This window comes from the organism of the source record quoted next, unplaced genomic scaffold (genome assembly GCF_019419815.1).
Source record: "Pyrus x bretschneideri cultivar Hongxiangsu unplaced genomic scaffold, Pyrus_bretschneideri_v1 Contig19, whole genome shotgun sequence".
NCBI classification, from domain to species: Eukaryota; Viridiplantae; Streptophyta; class Magnoliopsida; order Rosales; family Rosaceae; genus Pyrus; species Pyrus x bretschneideri.
Window position 1 is genome coordinate 1,078,995 of NW_025999490.1, and position 19,122 is coordinate 1,098,116.

At 35.5% G+C, this 19,122-nt stretch overlaps 1 protein-coding gene, 1 long non-coding RNA gene and 1 pseudogene across 32 annotated transcripts in view; 1 reads left to right on the plus strand and 2 right to left on the minus strand.

Moving 5' to 3' along the window:
• LOC125476539 overlaps positions 1–19,122 on the minus strand; it is a 44,293-nt gene that overhangs the window by 6,120 nt on the left and 19,051 nt on the right. For 2 of the 31 annotated variants that reach the window (XR_007257855.1, XR_007257848.1), the window contains exons 1-9: positions 4,066–4,266; positions 3,847–3,908; positions 3,447–3,508; positions 3,186–3,300; positions 2,994–3,064; positions 2,679–2,743; positions 1,978–2,031; positions 1,466–1,528; positions 496–917 (exon numbers count right to left, since the gene is read on the minus strand). This is a non-coding gene — a long non-coding RNA (uncharacterized LOC125476539). The other 29 variants (XR_007257844.1, XR_007257837.1, XR_007257858.1 and 26 more) reach the window with 26 other exon arrangements.
• LOC103933255 overlaps positions 10,842–19,122 on the plus strand; it is a 35,803-nt pseudogene continuing 27,522 nt past the window's right edge.
• Positions 13,880–15,779, minus strand: LOC125476538. Its single transcript, XM_048582783.1, has 3 exons — positions 15,545–15,779; positions 15,071–15,123; positions 13,880–14,433 (listed from the first exon to the last, which is right to left on the minus strand). Exons 1-3 carry the CDS (start codon positions 15,628–15,630, stop codon positions 14,129–14,131), a joined length of 444 nt encoding a protein of 147 aa, XP_048438740.1. The 5' UTR covers positions 15,631–15,779; the 3' UTR covers positions 13,880–14,128.

Below are 19,122 nucleotides of genomic sequence, written 5' to 3' on the forward strand. Positions count from 1 at the left end.
TCGGAGACCCTCAAAATACCAAAGCTAGACAGAGATAAACAACACGAAAGAGAAATTTCTGCTTCACATGTACACTGACATTTGCATGAGCAGAGCTCTCTTTCCTCCTTTCTTTTCTTCCTCACCTGTTGGTTCTTTCCCCTAGATTAAGGAGATTGTTGTTTTATTGTTAGTGGTTGCCATCGTCATCACATTCAAATCAACTTTAGTTAATACTAGCCTCCCTACACGCACTCACGCGCGTGCGGAAGACCCTTTTGTAATTAAGGCGTTCTACGTGCGACTTATATAATTTAAATGATAACAAAATAACGGTTGATCTCTTATCTAATTGCAGACACAATCTACAGAACCGTCTTCTATTGAACTTGTGAAGTGTGGGGTGGAGACCTGAATGTAACAAATTGGTGTTAAGTGAATAATTCCAAACATATAAAATTTTGATCATCGCACCGAACGCAAACAGAACAATTAAATAAAGAACTGAAGGCATACACAATCTAATTAGACAAGGTGAACTTTCCCATGCCGAAATCTGAAAGACCAAAAGAAATATCTCATTACACAGAAGACAAAACTTAGTAGTACAAAACTTAGAATTAATCAAACATGGTGAACCAATTATAGAGAACATAACCCTTGTAACCAATCGGGAAAAGATGCTTTTAAATCCTAGAAGAAAAAAAAAATTAAGAGTTTTTAAAAAACCATCATTTCAATTATTTTCCAGTCTTACATTTGGGATTAAACATAAAATATAACTAAAAATGCCAACTTTCTAAAAAAACGTACTGACTATTTTTACAAATTTCCATTACCCAATACTGAAAAATGAGAATCACGAAGCAATGAAGAACAGAACACACGAGAACCAAAAGGTTAAAAACAACACGTAACCATTTCAAAGACCCAAAATCCTGCAAGGACAAAAAAAACCCATAAAATCAGTACATCAGCGCTCCCTGCAAAACCCCAAAATCAGAAAATTATAAAAAGAACCCAAAATCAATGACATGGTCCTCATTTCTCCATCATTCAGTAGCTAATGACCTAATGGAAAAGAACCCAAAATGACAGCTTAAAATATGGAAATTGCTTATAAAAGCTCATGAATAACTTTCGAAGCCTACATAGAAATGGTATAGCGCATATAACAACACACAATAAAACTTTGCACAGTATAACCTAAATCCGATATGTTGCATTCCCCACACACAGATTGTTCAAAATTAATTTCGTCTCCGTCTTCTTTCAAATCTGATAAAATCCCCAAAACACAAAAAACAGCAGCTAACTATTTTTTACTCTGTAAACAACAATATGCATCTTAACCCATTTAACATATTCATAAAATAACATCAAACACATTTAACCATGAGATAATATAGAAGTGAAGTCTCACAACTTTCATAAAAAATTATTACTTGCTTAGAGAAAGGCTTGAAAAAATATGTAAATTACTCACATCTATTACAAAAATGTTACAACAGCTGATAAAAAAGGCCAAAAATACAAAAAGCCGCACCTCCTGAAATAAAAAACAGAACCAAACAACACATTCACAATATCAATCTAAACGATATCCAGAAAAAAAGAAATGAACAGACAAAACCCATGTAAATATACAGAACAAACCAAAAAAAAGAAAGAACTGAAGCCAGTAAGAAAATGACAAATCTGATACAGCAAAAGGTAACACAATGTATATCGATTTAATTATCCATCCAAAAAGACATTTGAACGAAGAATATTTTTAAGGATCCAAACAACCATTAAACTAAACAATTAAAAGTAAAAACAGCAAAGCATTCATTGAAGATAACGTATTTGGCTCTTTATACCTAAAAGAAAAACATTGGCTTTCTTGTATGCACTGAAGTATGCATGTGTCTGAAATTTACAATCTACAGAGACTCAATCTCAGACTCAAAAGACATTTAAAGGAAAAGTAATAAGAAAAATAAGTAGTGGTTACACCTATACTCCATGTGTGGACTGCAATTTCCAATCACAATTCAAACTTCTAGAGGCCTATAAATCAACCACATAGGAAATGATCAGTAGAAGAAAAAGAAAAACAACTGAAGCCAAAATAGCATCTAACAAATCATTTAGAACCATCACAGAAAACAATTTTTGCATATAAGTAATTTAAAGGAATACCATCAGGTCATGCATATATACAACGTACCCAATTAGATAAGTAGCACATCAACAATTGATGATCAAAAAGTTATTCAACCTCAATTGCTTGAATCTAATTAACTCAAAGATAATAAACAGTCCATTTAATGCACGGGCTGACTGTCAATTTTACAAAACCATAATTCTGTGCAGTTCAAAAACCAAGTGGAAGAATAGGCAAAAACTATCTCATCGCCTGTAAATGTAATTAACTAAATATTAAACTTCACAGCCACAAATAAACCTAAATTCCTCCTAAAACTATCTCATTTAAGCTTGATTTTACTGTAATCTATAAGTGTGGTAAAAAATGGGAGGCCAAACGATTTGTTAACAAAAAAGGTAGACATAAAAGTAAAAGGAACAGGGCAGACAATAGTTGAGGAGAAGCTAATGTCACCTTGAATTGACAACAAACAGTTCTTATCTTCTCAAATTAACGAAGATAAGTACCATTTTTTGTTAATTCAAGGTAATATAAAAAGAAACTATACCTGTACAGTGTTCAGATGTAGCAATCCTATGCAATCAGCCAAATGATGGGTGTCCTCTCAAAGATCTGTATATCCATTACAGACTAATCTTCAGTCTTGCAGAAAATGATATGTTGACTACAAATTCCCGTACTAAAAAACACAAATAATTCTATCTACAAACCAAATAATATGTGCAACTTTATGCTACAATGGTAGAATAAGATGGTTGTACAGGACAACATAAAGATTGAGATTTTTTTTTACTTCTAAAATTCTACACACTTTCGAGCCCTAAATTTTCCCGGAAACAAAAGAAAGTGAAAGAAGTTGTACCTGGTTTGAGAGAGTGGACGCTATCAGCGAGTTTGGTGGAGCTGTGATGGCGGAGATCTCTGGTGAGAAAGCTAATAAGATGGACAAAATCATTGAACAAAAAAAAACCTCGATTTTTAAAATTAAAGTCAACAAAAATTTGAACAAAGAAAAGAGAACTCAAACCCGAAACAAATAAGTCGGAGAACTCACCAGGAAACCCAAAGTGTCTGCAGGATTGGCGATTTCCTGAAAACCAAGCTTTTGTAGGTTTAAAATTTCTTCCCTAAGGCAACAGATCCAACATTCTCAACTTTAGCTATTTCAGCTACATAATAGAAAGAAAAAAAAAATTATTTTATATAATTAACTAATCTGATTTAAGATTAATTGAAAAGCTTGGAAATTTCAGCTTTAAAATTACATGTCAGGCTGCAAATCTAATAAAAAGCGTAGAATTTTAAAAATGCTGACCTTAAATACAGAGGCCTTCGCAGGCTGCAAAGAAACGTCAGAAACCCGAAAAACCGGATCTCCTGAAACCAAAAACAAAACCAAATTAACCACCATCACCCATAATTCGAAGCCACAAACAAAATCCCCAATATTACAACCCAAATATTTAAACAAAAAAACCCATTTATAAATCCAAATTTACACTCCCAAGTGCAAGACTCTAAGCTCCAACTGTTCTTTCTCAACTGTAGCTATTTCAGCAATATGAAGACTTTAAGCCACAATTGTTCTTTCTTAACTTTAGCTACTTCAGTTACATAATCAGAAAAAAAAAATTAATTATATTAACTAATCTGGGTTAAAATCACACCTCAGGCTGCAAGTAGAATCAAAACCTTGGAATTTCAAAATCACTGACCTTAAACACACATGTCTTCGCAGGCTTCAAAGAAAAGTCACAAACTCGAAAAACCCAATCTCCTGAAATCGAAAACAAAACCAAATTAACCATCATCACCTATAATCCGAAGCTACAAAACAAAATTCCCAAAATCACAACCAAAAAATTTGAACAAAAAACCCATTTAAAATCCAAATTTACACTCCCAAGCACATTACATTCAAAGCAGACAATTACCCAACGGTAGACAGAGAACGAGAGATAGAGAGAGAGGTGAAAATTCCTCGCTGGTGACGAAGCTAATGAATTCGGAGACGCATTCCCGGACGGTGTTCGACTGATCGGCGCGAGTAGAGAGATGAGATCAGAAAGACAGAAAAATTAGGGTTTGAGATCAGAGAGAGACGGAAAGAAAGAAGCAGAAAAGAGGATGGCAACTGAAACCTTCCAGCGACTTCGTTCTTTAAAAATAGCTTTATGACAAAATTACCCTTGGATAATTTTGTGCATTCATTTTAGCCGTTTCGAATTTGTTTTGGCCGACAGGCATTTGCGTCCAATTCTTTTGTCGAGGCCGGTGACACCAAAACCGGCCTCCGGCTTTCTATATAAAAGATAATTAACTTTAATAATTGTAATAGAAAGTAATGATTATGTCCAACCTTTGGGTCTACATTTGTAGGCTGTATCTAAAAAAAAATACTAAAAAAGTTCAAACACAAAACCCCCCAAAATATAAAATCAAAATATAATGCCCCATTACCTAGTTTTTTTTTTTTTGGTATATCTTTTTCAACTAAACCCTAAACCCCGAACAATCTACCGCAAATTTTTCAACATAACATCCACTTTGCAAATTTTTGTGGAACCACTTTAAAAATTCAAATCTTTAAGCACCTGATGATCAGATTTACTAGAAATTCAAAACTTCAATAGGTATCCCTCCTTACCACAGATACGTAGTTTTAAAAATAAAACCAAAAGGATTCATTCCATTTAACATATACCTGAAAACTACCATAGTAATATTGATTAATTAAACTACTTTTTAAATATACCCAGCAAGGTAACTTTTGGGTTTGACAAAAATTTTAAACCTACGAATGGGTATACCAAAATCAATTTGTAAGTATGATAAAAGTCCCTATGATGGTATCAAAGCAACTATAATCACAAACAAGTTGAGAGATTACTTTCTGATTATCAAAGTCACTACTGGATTTATGTAGATTACTTTCTCATTATACGTTGACCATAGTGGTCGGTTGAGTCGAGCTTGAGCGCGAGCCCAATCAATCAACCTTGGCAGCCTGCCGGGGAGAAATACCAGCAGCCAGCTACAAGTGGCATGAAAATTCAATATTTGTGTGTATGATTTCACAACAAGTAATTAAGGGTGTTGATTAAAAGTCAATCTAAAAAGTTGACCTTTTGTAAAGATACTAAATAAAGTTTTTCCATATCAAAGTTTTTAATCTTTAGTTACATGTATGAACGAGAGACGAAGTAAATAACTTTACATGGAACCCAATGAGAGCTCTATTCCCTTTAGTCTCATTCTTTGCACAATTTATTGACACTTAAAGATACTGGAAAGGGGAATCATATTTCACATACAAATATACATAGCATTTACGCGCGTTATTTTTATTCTCTTTTCTTTTTTAGAGCGGCATAATGATGTATGTGGAGTGCCAATAATAGTTCGAAAGAACAAAAAAAAACACATAAGACTCTAAGAGTGAGAAATGCAAATGCCAACACCAAAAACAATTTTTGCATGAATTAATTTTAAAATAGAATTTAAAAACTAAACAATTGTGATCGTTGAACCACGTTTCGAAATAGTTTAAATATACACATATCAAATCATCGACATCGTGTATTAACGTCTTTTGTCCTATTTATTATCATATAGTTTTGCTAGATATATAGCATGCTGAATATTTGACATAGTAACTGAAAACCAGTTTTACATTTTCACTTGGGAAGAAAAAATGAAAAACACAGGTTTGAGGTTTACATAGTTGCACCAATTTGTTTGGCATTCTGATTGGGTTATTTCGGCTACATGTTTTCTTTCCTCTGAATGAAAATTAGATTAGTGCTTAGGATTGTAAATTTGGTCAAACTTGTTCCTCTATGGGCCATATTCCATTAATTTAGCAAACATTTCAGAGCCAGTACGTCACTTTCTTTTTTGGGTAAATTAGAATTTGCACCCTCTAGTTTGGTTTCTAATACAACATTATACAACATCTTTAAAATATTTCAATCTCCTACATTACGTATTATTCTATTTCAATACTATATATACGTTAGTCAAAACGTTAATTTCACCGTTACTTAATTGTGTGACAACTACAGATCCCATTATTTTACTGAAGTGGCAGTCAATAACATGCCACATGGGACAAATAAAAATAAATTTGTTTTAGATTTCTAAGAAAGAAAAATTAAAATATGATTTTTTTTTCTTTAAAACCCCACCTTATAAATCTTCAAACCCTCCTTCTCCACGCACCAACAATTAAGGGGATGTAGTCAAACTTAGATTTGAGAAGATTTTAAAAGACTTTAAAATCTTAGTGTGTTCAACTAAAAGATTTTAAAGGATTTTAGAATTCATTCAAATTTAGGTATGGTCGATTAATTAAAGGATTTCAAAATTCATCCAAATCTAAGTGTACTCAAAAAATTAAGGAGGGTGTAGTCAATTTGGATTTCACAGGATTTTAAAAGACTTTATAAAGTGACAGATTTCAAAGGATTGTAGAATCCTTACAACTTTTAGATGGATTTTTAAGGATTCTTATGGATTTTGATTAAAGATTTGAATGGATTTTGAGAGATTTATTGTATTTAAAAAAAAATTATTTTTTAAATAGAAAATAAAGATTAAAAATAATAAAAACTTGAAAAGAAAATTTAAGAACTTCACCTAGTTCTCCCTACCCTCCATGTTTTAATTGGACATAGCACATGCCATTTTCTGCCACTACCATTTTATTCCTCGTTGCAGAGGACCTCAAAATCATAAAATGGAATAACTGCTTCAGCGTTACATCAACCTTACAAAAGTAACGAAAAACTTCTCACAAGTAACCGACATCAAAGCATTGTTGACGCATTAAAGAAAATATATTGTTCAACCATGAAGAGACACAAACAACAACAATTAGAGGGATTCAATAGTCAACCCATACCAATCACATTGGTATTTACGAAATTTCAAGAAGAACCCTATCTCTAAAAACATCCATGCAATTTACAAACGAATATATACAGTATACTTAACCAAAACTTGAATTAACCCTATCTCTAACTATGTATTGCGACAACACTGTAAATAGGTTCACTCCTATGTAAGTAGGAAAACGATATCAATATTAGCAATGAAGCTCAGATTACCTCGTCAGGGAGGGATGCAGTGGATAATTAGCTTGATTTGCCTTTGTGTGTTATACACCTCCAAAAAGCAATCTAAATAAGAAGAAATATTCTCAATGAAATGGGAAGAGAGAAAGAAAGAAAGCTCGGTTGTAGAGTGGAGAGAGAGAGAGAGAGAAAGAGAGAGAGAGAGAGAGAGAGAGAGAGAGAGATAGATCAAAGGGGGTTGAAATAAATCCTAAGGGTGGAGGTATGATTCTTTATAGTCTTTTTAAGCTTACCATCTATTCTCAAATCCTACAAAATCTATAAATTTTTTAATACATATAGATTTGCATAGACTCAATATAAATCCTTTAAAATCCTAGTTGACTATCCCAGTATCCTAAAATATTTTAAAATCCTTTAGTTGACTACCCCTGTATTTGAATGGACTCTCTTAAATTCTTTTAAAATCCTAGTTGACTACTCCTCGATTCTAAAGTCTTTTAAAATCCTTTAAAATCCCTCTAAATCCTTATTTGACTACACCCCCTAAGATTTTAGAGGATTTCAATAAGTTGTGGATTTTGTGGGATTTGAAAGTAAGAAGTATATATAACAAAAATTAAAAAGAATCCAACTTCACCTCCTAGGATTTCAAATCCTTTTCCATCTACTGCTACTGCTGCTGAATAAGTAGTCACAGACGAGCAAAGGATCATTAGAAAACATGACTGTAGTTGCATCACATTGTACAAGAAAAGCATACAATTGGAAAATTTAAAGACTAAATATATTGGCGGGGGCAGGGCCTGGAGAGGAGGAAGGCAGTTCTTTGGACATGGTAAGTTAAAACCATCAAAGCTGCGAGGGCGCCCAACGGACAATACCAATTCGTACAATAACTCCAATTAACACCCCCAAGACTCAGTTTCCTTCGCTGCAATTTCAGTCACAACCCTCTATGCAAATACACCATATTTTTTTGCAAGACCCAGTCGCAGAAGCAGCACAGCACCCTAAAGCTCCAGAAATTGAAAATATTCAGAGCTCCATTGGGAAGATTTTCCCTTTTTTTATTTCAATAAAAAAAATTATATGAAAATCTACCACAATCCATCAAAATCTACAAACTAAATTCATTCAAATTCTTTAAAATCCATATAAATTTTGTAAGAGTCTTAAACCTTCTTAAATCCTATTAAATCTATCACTCTTTTAAAATCTCTTAATATCCCTTAAAATCTTAGTTCGACTACCCCTAAAATCCCTACAACTAAATAAAGCAACATCTCCCCAAACCAACCGAAAACCCATTACTCTCTGCCGCCAAATCTAAATCCAATCCAAGTCTCACTGTCGCCGACTCCATCCCCAAACCAGCCCAAAACTCATCATCACTCCCGGCTCTATGTCATCTCACCGAATTTCACATAGCTCAGCCGTCGTTCCCCTAATTTCAAACCCTCAGACACACACATACACTACCGTCCATCTGTGTTGTTCGATTTTGTCGATGGGGACCCAGGTCGAAGATCCGAGACCAAAATTTTTGGTGCTCATTTTCGCTGGCGAACCACATCCAAAACTACGAGGTCCGATTCCTCCCCGGGTTCTTTGACTCTCGCTCAAATTGGACGGATTTTTGAGTGGAACTGTTCGCCATGGCCTGCAGCAACGCCGCGGCCGAGTTGCTTGGGGAGGCTGAGATGGACGCATCACAAAAGAGAAAGAAAGAGAGATGGCTTTCTCTAGGAGGGCTTGCTGGCGATAGAAGGGGTGTTGTCCCTGCGTCAGGATATTATGTACACATACTGTAATTTAATTAGGTTATGGTTGCTACGATTCGGTGTGAAGAGATTGCCAACCATAAATTCAAACAGTTGGTCCACGATGAGGTATGTGGTCGTTTATGAAATTGAATTTTTTTTTAACTTTTCATTCCCTGATAGTTGGAGAAGATTAGTTTTTCTTTCTTTCTTCTCGTGTCCTTATGAAGAAAGTAAAGAAACTGGGAAGAAGACTGCAACGGCAGAGAGAAAGAAGGAGAGGAAAAAAATATGAACGGTTAGATTAATCTCTTGGTGTATATTATTAGTAAAAAAGATAATTATGGAAAATTTAAAATAGAAGGATGATAAGATATATTTTAAAAACTTACCATGTGACGAGTTTTAATTGGATTCTAGTGTCCCCTTTTTTGTTACCAAATTACGCATAAACATCATGTTCGGTTCACCCCCAATGACAAGATTCTTTGTTTTTAAAGCTCAAGACAAACTAAATAACATGTCTATTATTTTTTCAAATAATATAACATGTATTAAAATATTATTACGTCAAATTGAAAATTGATTATATAGGTATTCAATATTCTAGTGAGTGCAAAGTATTGTCCTAGAATTTTTGCCAACTGAGAAAATGGCGGACTTTCATGGGGTAAATTACCAAGTTTGACCTCTTTCTTGGTGAGTATTTGCTGCTTTGCCATTTGTTGCAAGGTCTATGGAAGCAGTATGCTAGAGATTTTCTTGTGTACCAGAAATACATTTCGATACATTAAGTGTAATAATACAATTAATTGAAAATTTAAAAAAAAAAATTCAACTAATTATATTACGACACTTGATGTACTGTATTTTCAACGTACTAAAAATTTCTCATAGCATGCGTACGTTGTCTCTTCCCCTGCACTGCACACCATTGTACACCTCACAGGTCCATGTGTCAATGGATGCATGGTGTAAATAATGTCTCATTCGTTGGATATTGGCTTTGCAATTTTTCCCATTAGTCTAGTTATTCGTTCAGTCTACAATTCGGTTGGACTTGCCAAAGATTATTTGCATAATTTTTTTAATTTAATTGGATCCCTCAGTAAAAAGAGGGCTTCGAACTTAAAAAAGTTTTGTGAGTTTTTGAACATTGAAGATAATAAAGTCCATGGTTTTGTACTGGTTGTTTGTTTATTCTTTTTGAACGAATGAAAACCGTTGGCTTTGAGATCTAAGGTTTTATGTCTAATAGTTAAAAACACTTGGAAATGTATCAGGTTCAGCTTTACAATTCAGAGATTTTGGACTTTGAAGCTTTTCTTAGGGAATAAAATAAATATCAGAATCCTTCTTTTCCTATTTAAACGCTAATTGTTTTATTGTGATTTTGTATGTTTTCTTCGACGCCCGTTATTCTTAAATTAAGATAGTGTTTTTTTTGTTAGGGAGTGAAGATGAATTTTAGAGACTGGAAAACAAAATCAGTAACACATAAACCTAAAATTGCAAATTAATCCAAATAATAACAAATAATTAGATAAAAAGTTATAGCCATATACATTTCTAAATAATTTTTGAAAAAAAATGAAAAATTATGTAATATGAATTTGTCTTTCAGAACATTATAATTACTTTAGTCTAAATTAGGGGAGAGGTGGCACTGTGCAATTTTGGGGTACATTTCAGTTTATTTACTAAATTGCCACCGAGTCTCTCTGCCCCCTGATTTAACGTTATTTGCAAAATTGCCACTGGGCTTCAGAAAGGGTTTTGGGTCTTTGGGCTGGAAGTTCCGTTCGGATTGGAATTTTCGGTTTTGTGATCCACACTTTGATCATCGCCGTGTGGGACCGCCGGCCGTGTGGGATTTGGTGAGGGGATGATTACGTGTCCAACTTCTCTCTCACAAGCCTCTGCTTCAGTCGCTCTCGATCTTCGCCTTTTCTAAGGCGTCCGAGGGACAAATGCAGTCACGAACGCCACTCTCACTCACCCTCCACCGTTGCACACGAACCCAATCATAATTCTGAAATCCAAACACAACCCAGATGTTAATCCTTCAGAGAATGGCAATGGCCACTTCTTCTTCCTTCCTCTCAATCCCTCTCCTAAAGACCTCTTCTTTGCTTTCCCCAGTTAAACACTGCGCTTCGTCACTGAGCTCCGAGTTCGGGGCTCTGTCCCTCTACGGCGGCTGAAATGGAGTCTCCACCTCCTCGGCGATGGCCACGGAGGCTCAGATCTCGACCCAAGACGACAAATTGAAGGATGCCCAGATGGAGGTAGCTGATAAGCCTGAGAAAGTCGTGCTTCCAACCAACGAGTCCTCCGAAAGCCTCATCACAATTCGACACACGGTATTTATTGAAATTTCATTGCTTTGGATTGGATTTATAATTGTGTATGTTAAATTGAAGTAGGAGTGCTTTCCTGTTGAACTTTTAGACTCTTAGGAGCTTCCCGTTTTTGAAAGTTTGATGCTTTTAATCAACTATTTTCAATTCTACGTTACTAATTGTCACCTGATTCTGTTGTGAAGAATGAGGAAGTGAGGATGAAGAAAATAAGAACATAACTTTTCGGTAATTTGAAATTTGATCGAATAGCACATGGAAAAATGGGTGTACAGCAGTACATAAGCTGCGAAAATTTTCATCCTGTTTTTGGGAATGTGAGAAGATACATGGGTTTCTATATTTTGATAAAGTGTTGAGGTCGAGCTATGTTCATTTTTTTCTGAATTTCCTTGTAGTTTGGTATTAATGGTGCCTTTTCCGCTGTTATGGTGATGAACTATTTATACGTGTTTGACTGCAGTGTGCACACGTGATGGCCATGGCTGTTCAAAAGCTCTTCCCGGATGCAAAAGTGACAATTGGTCCGTGGATAGAAAATGCGTACTATTATGATTTTGATATGGAGCCTTTGACGGACAAAGAGTTGAAGAGAATCAAGAAAGAGAAGGTAAGTGGAATTTCTGTATAAGTTATCATGTTTGTATCAAAGTTTTGGAACCATGAAACTATTGAAAACTATTCATGAGCATTTCTTTTGTGATTTGTAGGATCGCATCATTGGAAGAAACTTACCACTCATATGAGAAGAAGTTTCAAGAGATGAAGCTCACAAAAGAATAACCGCTCTCAACGAACCATACAAATTGGAAATTTTGGATAGTATTAAAGAAGATCCCGTTACCGTATATCATATTGGTAAGGGTTTCACTATTTTCAGGCTCAATATAGTATGGAAGGTGATGATTTAATGTGCAGGAACTGTGCATAAAGGAATAAAAAAGAGATGGCGGGGCTGTGCTCAGGGAAAACAATGTTGTTGGTGCTCTTTAAAAATGAGTTATTGATATGCAGGTTGAAAAGGAGACTAATTTGAAGGTGGGAGGAACCTTTTGGTCAAGCTAACCAAATTATACTTATGTTTACACATATGCATGCTTGTACTGGGATTTGATTGTGTTTTGAACTAGCATCCTGTCATATTGGACTGTCTTTATGTCATAATTCCTCATAGTATGCCGAATTCTTCGTAGGTGATGAATGGTGGGACCTATGTGCATGGCCCCATGTTGAAAAAAACTGGAAATATTAACAGAAAAGTTGTCGAACTTGAGTCTATTGCTGGTGCCTACTGGAGAGGAGATGAAAAGAAACCAATGCTGCAGAGGATCTATGGCACTGCATGGGAGAGTGAGGATCAATTGAAGGCCATTCAAAGAGGAAGCTAAATGTCGAGATCACAGGCGCCTTGGTCAAGTTCTTGACCTGTTTTCTATACAGGTACTCAGAATTGCCCTGAATCTCTTTCTGCTGTTTACACAGATTTATCAGTTAGCAATCCCATTTTTTGTAATTATGAGGATTCTTGCATTGAACATTTTCATTGTTGAATTTTCACAGAATGATGCTGGTGGGGGTTTAGTGTTCTGGCATCTGAAGGGTGCTATTGTGAGGCATGTAATGGAAGATTTGTGGAAAAAGATCCACATAGAGCGTGGTTATGATCTGCTGTATACTCCACATGTTGCAAAGGTGAACCTTTGGCAGATAAGTGGTCATCTGGATTACTACAAGGAGAATGTGTATGATCAAATGAATGTTGAGGATGAACTTTATTAGCTTCGACCGATGAACTGCCCCTTTCATATCTTGGTTTACAAAAGGAAGCCTCACTCATATCATGAATTTCCTATTTGAGTTGCTGAGTTGGGAGCCGTATATAGATACAAATTATCTGGAAACTTGCATGGTCTTTTTCGTGTAAGAGGTTTTACTCAGGTATGGTGTTAGTATTTGCAAACTGTTAGTCTATAATCCTAGGTGTATAAAGTTTTTTTTTTTTTTGTTTAACCTCGGGACCTGTTGCAGGATGATGCCGCATATTTTGTCTAGAAGATCAGATCAAAGATGTATTAGGGGTGTCCTAGATCTTACCGAAGAACTTTTGTTGCAATTTGGCTTCATCAAATATGAGGTCAATCTCTCTAAGAGGCCAGAGAAAGCTGTTGGAGATGATGATTTATGGGTGAAACCGTAAAAGCAACATCTGCCCTTAGAGATGCTTTGGATGATAAAGGTTGGAGCTATCAAATTGATGAAGGTGGTGGTGCCTTTTATGGTCCAAAGATTGATCTTAAGTTGAGGATGCCCTTGGAAGGAAGTGGCAGTGCTCAACTATACAGGTTAATCCTGAACTCATGACGGGATAATGAGATTGATCTTAAGTTGAGGATGCCCCGTCTATCTCTGTATCACTTTGTAAAATGTTCATTAGAGATTTGGGCATGTTTTTTGAATTGAGCAAATTACATGGATTTGTTTGATAGACTAAAGCCACTTATTATTGTTATTTTAAATTGTTTGATCTTTTGTATTTCCAAAATTGTACAGGTTGATTTTAACCTACCACAGCGTTTTGACTTAACATATGCTGACTCAAACTCTGAAAAGAAGCGGCCTATCATGATTCATAGAGCTGTTCTTGGGTCATTGAAGCGATTTTTTGGGGTCCTTATAGAGCATTATGCCGGGGATTTTCCATTATGGCTTTCGCCGGTACAAGCTCATGTTTTACCAGTTACTGACTCGCAGGTTTGTAAAGCAGTTGCACGTTTAATGGTTCAATTAACTCAAGAACCCTCAACACACCTGCACAACGGTTACCTGGGCTACAACCCCTGACTCTCCTCCCTGCGATTCGACTCCTTTGTCGACTCCGAGTCGCTCAAGGACTCCGCCACCGATTCCCCAATCTTCCACAGCTCCGCTGTAGACGACGCTTTCGCCACTCAGCCGGCATCGGAGGCCTTCTCTCCTCCATTGATCTACGCCGAGTCGAACGGCCAGGGCTTTGATGGAGGGTTTGGCGGGTCCGACGATCCAGTTTTGCTGGCTCCATTGGATATGCTGCCTGAGGAGGGCTTCGCTCTCAGAGAATGGAGGAGGTAGGGTCTCGAATTCTAATTGTTTTCGATTGAACCGATAGTTCTGTATAGCAATTAAATTTTGACTCTTTTGTGCAATTTGAAAGTTGGTTTTGATTTGGCTTGATCTTTCTGTTGCTGAGAAATTGAGTGGAAGTTGTTGTTTTGATTTCGGTAGTTTTCAAGAATTGGATGCTTAGTGATCAGTAATCGTCCGGCTTTATCGGGTAAGGAGATAATTAAAGCAATTAAATTTCAAAATTTGGATTTACAGTTCGTATTTTGAGCCTGAATTCATGAAAACAAACATAACCCATTATTTATTAGCGATTAATGATATGATTAATTTAGTTTTTAATCATAATCAATAGCATGTAGCTTTAGCAGAAGTGGGGTTTGGGAAATTGGCTAGCACCCATGTTGCTTTTTGTTTGTCTGCTTTCCATTTCTCCCCTCTCTTGCCATCTTCTCTGTATTTTTGCTGCTTCTCTCTCCCGCACTCCGTTTTTTACTCTTGGTTCTGTGGTTCTCCGGCCGCCATTAGGTTTTTGTGGTCGGACAACGATGGAATCCGAGGACGATGACTACTTCAGCAGCGACGATGACTACTAGAAATTTTTATTTTGAATTCGTATCCCCTAATCGCCAATCTCATCAGGTTTGCCCCAAGCCGGCAAAGGAATCAGGGTAACGGAGCTCAGACTATCAGAGGTATAAATTCACATCCCTGATTTTTTTTTATTAATTTCAACCGGATCTGAGAAATTCTAAGTCATGGATCTATGAATGGTGTCTGTTGAGTCTCTGAGTGTCTCTATATTTTTTCATTGGTCTCTGTAGTGTCTCTCTGTATTTGTGCATCCATATGGGAATATGATATTTAAAAGCTCATTATTGTCCTGGGAAACCTCCTAAATTATCGATTCCTTGCTTTCTAGGTACAATGTTTCATATTCTATGTTCTAATTTTCTAATTTTGGGGTGGAGGGAGTGCTAATATGGTAATTTTCAGGGATTTTGGGTCTTTGCGGGATTTTTTTGGGTAAATTTGTGATTTGCAGTTGATTTTAGGAATTGATTTATGGGTTTGGTTTGAATGCACTGACCAAAGTTATTGTTTCTGTTAACGCATATGATGAAAGGTAAGTTTGAAAGGAGAAAGGGTAGAAGTGGTGTCTGGTTAGAAGGAGAGAGATCCATGGCAGTTGGCACAACCATGGCCACAGCCACGAAGAGGAGACATTGTTGGGGATATCGAAGCTTCTCAAGGAATTGACCGAGTTGGAGGACATGAAAGTACAGATTTGGATTTCATCAGCACGACCAAGATCATGAGCATTTTGATTGTCTGCAGCTCTCAGTTCTTGGTATTTCTTCTTACATTTAACCTGATTGAATTTTTTATTTTGTGGGTTTGGAAATTCAAGTTTTTTTTTTTTTGTGCAATTTATATTTCCATTGAACTTTTTGAACTGTTCTGTTTGGTTGCCAATATGATTACTTATAGACTATTTCGCCATATGCATTTGCCACAAAATGTAAACTTATTTTAAATGAAACATGTTGAAGTCTCTTTGCATTTGCATAAGCTATTGCGTGTTGTTAAAAGAGGGGGCATCTAGCACACAACACACATGCCATGGGTGTACAACTAAGTTTGCCATGGAAGGATTTCTGGATTTCTTCGATGCCTCTCCTTCAGCCAAACCTCTGCATTTACATGAATTTTTAGATTGCAGAGTCTGACAGCATGAAACATATGGACCGTTAGCAGCTATAGATTTATTTTTCAAAACATTTTGGATAGGAAAATTAATGGATTGTAAAGGTAAAACTGAAATTGAAAAACACTGAGGTTAAACATGTACAGTTGAAACCGTACCATTTGTATAATTTTTTCCAAAAAAAAAAAGAAATTAGGATCACATGGCTTCACCAAGCTCACAACACACACGCCATGAGAAGAAATTTAATGACTATTGTCTGTTGCTAAAAGAGAGGAAAGGTAAAAGGTAATGGAATAAATATGCTCTCAAAATCTAAAACTAATATTCTCAATGTGTTTGAATTCTCTTCTTTTCATTCTCATCATTTGGCTTCCTTCTTTCATTGTTTGTTCATTATACAACTGTTTTACTTACCATTAAAATCCAATTGATATAGGGTTATGGGGACAGATTGAAGAAGGTGAAGATCACAGGGGTGGGATATTGGGGAGGGTGGTAGGGTTATGGGGAGTGGGCTCTGGTTGGTTTCGATTTGACCGAGGCCATGGTTCGATGGAATAGAGGTGATGTGGAGTATTCATGAGGTCCCAGCCAGAAGATATAGGGCCTACGCGTGGGGTTTAGGGGTTTCACGGGGAGGGTTATAGAGGGAGGGGGTGCACGCGTGAATTGCAGAGGGAGAGGGAGAGAGGGAGATAGAGGGGGAGTAGGGTTGCTATATTCAAGTTCTCTTTTTTATTTTTACTTGAATTTGATTTGATTTGATTTTTTTTTTTTTTAGGCGACAGGTTGAGAATGCGAAAGCTCTGCTGGAGGTGGAGGTGAGAATTTTAATTTAATTCATGGTATATTGCTGTTGTTTTTTTTTTACTTTATTTTTGTGGGATTGTGCTGTTTTTGGAGAAAACAATATTAAATTGAAGTAAAGTTTAGATATTTCTGTAATTGGGATTTAGAGTAAGAGATGAAGAACTGAATGTGATTGCAAAATTAAAAGTTTAGAACTTTTTTGGTTTGGAAGCTAATTTTAAATTCAGTTAGCTGAGTAATTAATAGAGAAATGTATAACGAATGCGTGATATGTTTTTCGATACATATGAGCAGACATTGGTACTGCTTCAGCGGCAGCAGCTGCTATATGATGGTAGATGAGGAATTCTGAGATGCTGAGTGCTCTTAGTGTCAGAGATGAAGACTTGATAATGATCGTATCCAATTCCACCTTAAGGTTAAGGTATGCTTGATAATGTTGTCCTTTATGTGCAATTCACTGTATGATGTTCATGCCTTTAATGGGACTGTCAATATTGGTTTTGGCATCATACATATTCGTGAGAAATGGGATGGTGAGTTTCTCAATACAGTTTTAATTTTTGTGCGAATAATGTTTGTAAAAAGTCTGTTTTTATTTAGTTCATTGCAGATTCTTATTCTTTTATTTAGTTCACCATTCATGCTTTTAAAGATAAGAAGTGCAAGGTTCTCTCAGATGTTAGTTTTGGGTGGCAATTGAAAGATACGAGGATAAACAAAAATACCTACCAATTGAAAGGATAAATTCAATTGAAAATATTTGGTTCATCAATTATTATAGTTTGAGCTTTCTGCATTAAATGTCCTGTTTTCGGGAAGAGTTATTCATATAATTGGGTTTTATTAAATTTTTCATGATTTTATACAGTTTTTCGTTTAAATTTGTGGATTCTAAAACACTTTTATGAGTGTTAAAATCTTATTGTATGTCTAAAATTTGTTTGGAATTTGGCGGTTTCTTCAATTTCATCACCACCCATTCTCACAACTTCATCTAAAGTGTTTTGCATGTATAAGATTCGTGTTCATGGAGATCATTTCAAACAGATTTCAAGCTGTGCTGCAGAAATTTGATCAAATTGGTGGATTTGGGTAAGAAACTAAGAAACCATATTCTTTTCTTTCGGTTTTAAGAACTGAATTTGATGGTTAAGTTTATGTTTGAAGATTATCTTCCTTTCTCCTAAATACTGAGTTTTATGGGATTACATTTGGCAAGTCTGAAAACGAATTAGAAATACTGAGTTTTATGAGATCTATTTGGCAAGATTATCTTCCTTTCTCCTAAATACTGAGTTTTATGAGATCTATTTGGCAAGTCTGACAGCGGATTGCGTATGTTTATATCTTCCTTTCTCGTAAATACTGAGTTTTATGAGATCACACCATCTTATGTTTATTGTATAATCTTATGCAGTCAGAAGAATTATCATATTTTTTCTTTCAGATTTCAACATATTTGGAAATACTTCAAATTTTTTGTAGTGCAGTTTGTAGTTAACATGATTACGTAAGTACTGTTTCTTTAGTAAATTTTTATGCAGGAAAGAAAGTCATTTCTCAGTTTGTAGTTAACATGATTACACAAAGTTCTGATAAACGATCTCATTCACTCGTGTGTTCCTGTGTTCATTCATGATTGTGTTAAATGTATTCAGGTTAAATATGTCTTATTCATGCGAGTTACGCATGAAACAGTTGTTCCCACCACAACACGCGGGCGGATTTTCTAGTTGATACTATTAGTCAAGACTCAAAAGTTGGATCTTAATTCGTTGACTGGTATGCAACAATGAATTTTTCTAGATGCTAGCAATCTACGAATTTTTCTAGATGCTAGCAAATATATAGACCGAGAAAAGGCAAAGTCGTTTATGTACATACAAAATATTAAAGTCCCAATTAAATGGACTAAGAGAAAGCAACTTTATCCCAATATTTGTATCTTACTAACCAAACACCCAATTATCATTTTAAACACCTTTCATCTTCTTTCTCATGCGTGTTTCAAAGCTTTGTTGCTGTTGTATTTGGTGGATTGGAAGGAATTGTTGAGTTTTTGCAACTATATAAGAAATTTTTAATTGTGACGAGAACACAAATGGTACACCTCATGTTTTAATAGAAGTTGTGGGAAATTTTATTTTTTAAGTTATTAACTTTTGAGCAC

What these genes read in the sequence shown, in the direction of transcription:
- LOC125476538 (XM_048582783.1), bottom strand. Translation starts at nt 15,630, where the DNA reads ATGGTTGTGCCAACTGCCATGGATCTCTCTCCTTCTAACCAGACACCA. An exon ending in TCAAACTTACCTTTCATCAT is followed by an intron (nt 15,124 to 15,544) that starts ATGCGTTAACAG and finishes GTGAATTTATAC; the next exon opens with CTCTGATAGTCTGAGCTCCG. An exon ending in TTTGCCGGCTTGGGGCAAAC is followed by an intron (nt 14,434 to 15,070) that starts CTGATGAGATTG and finishes TCGAGACCCTAC; the next exon opens with CTCCTCCATTCTCTGAGAGC.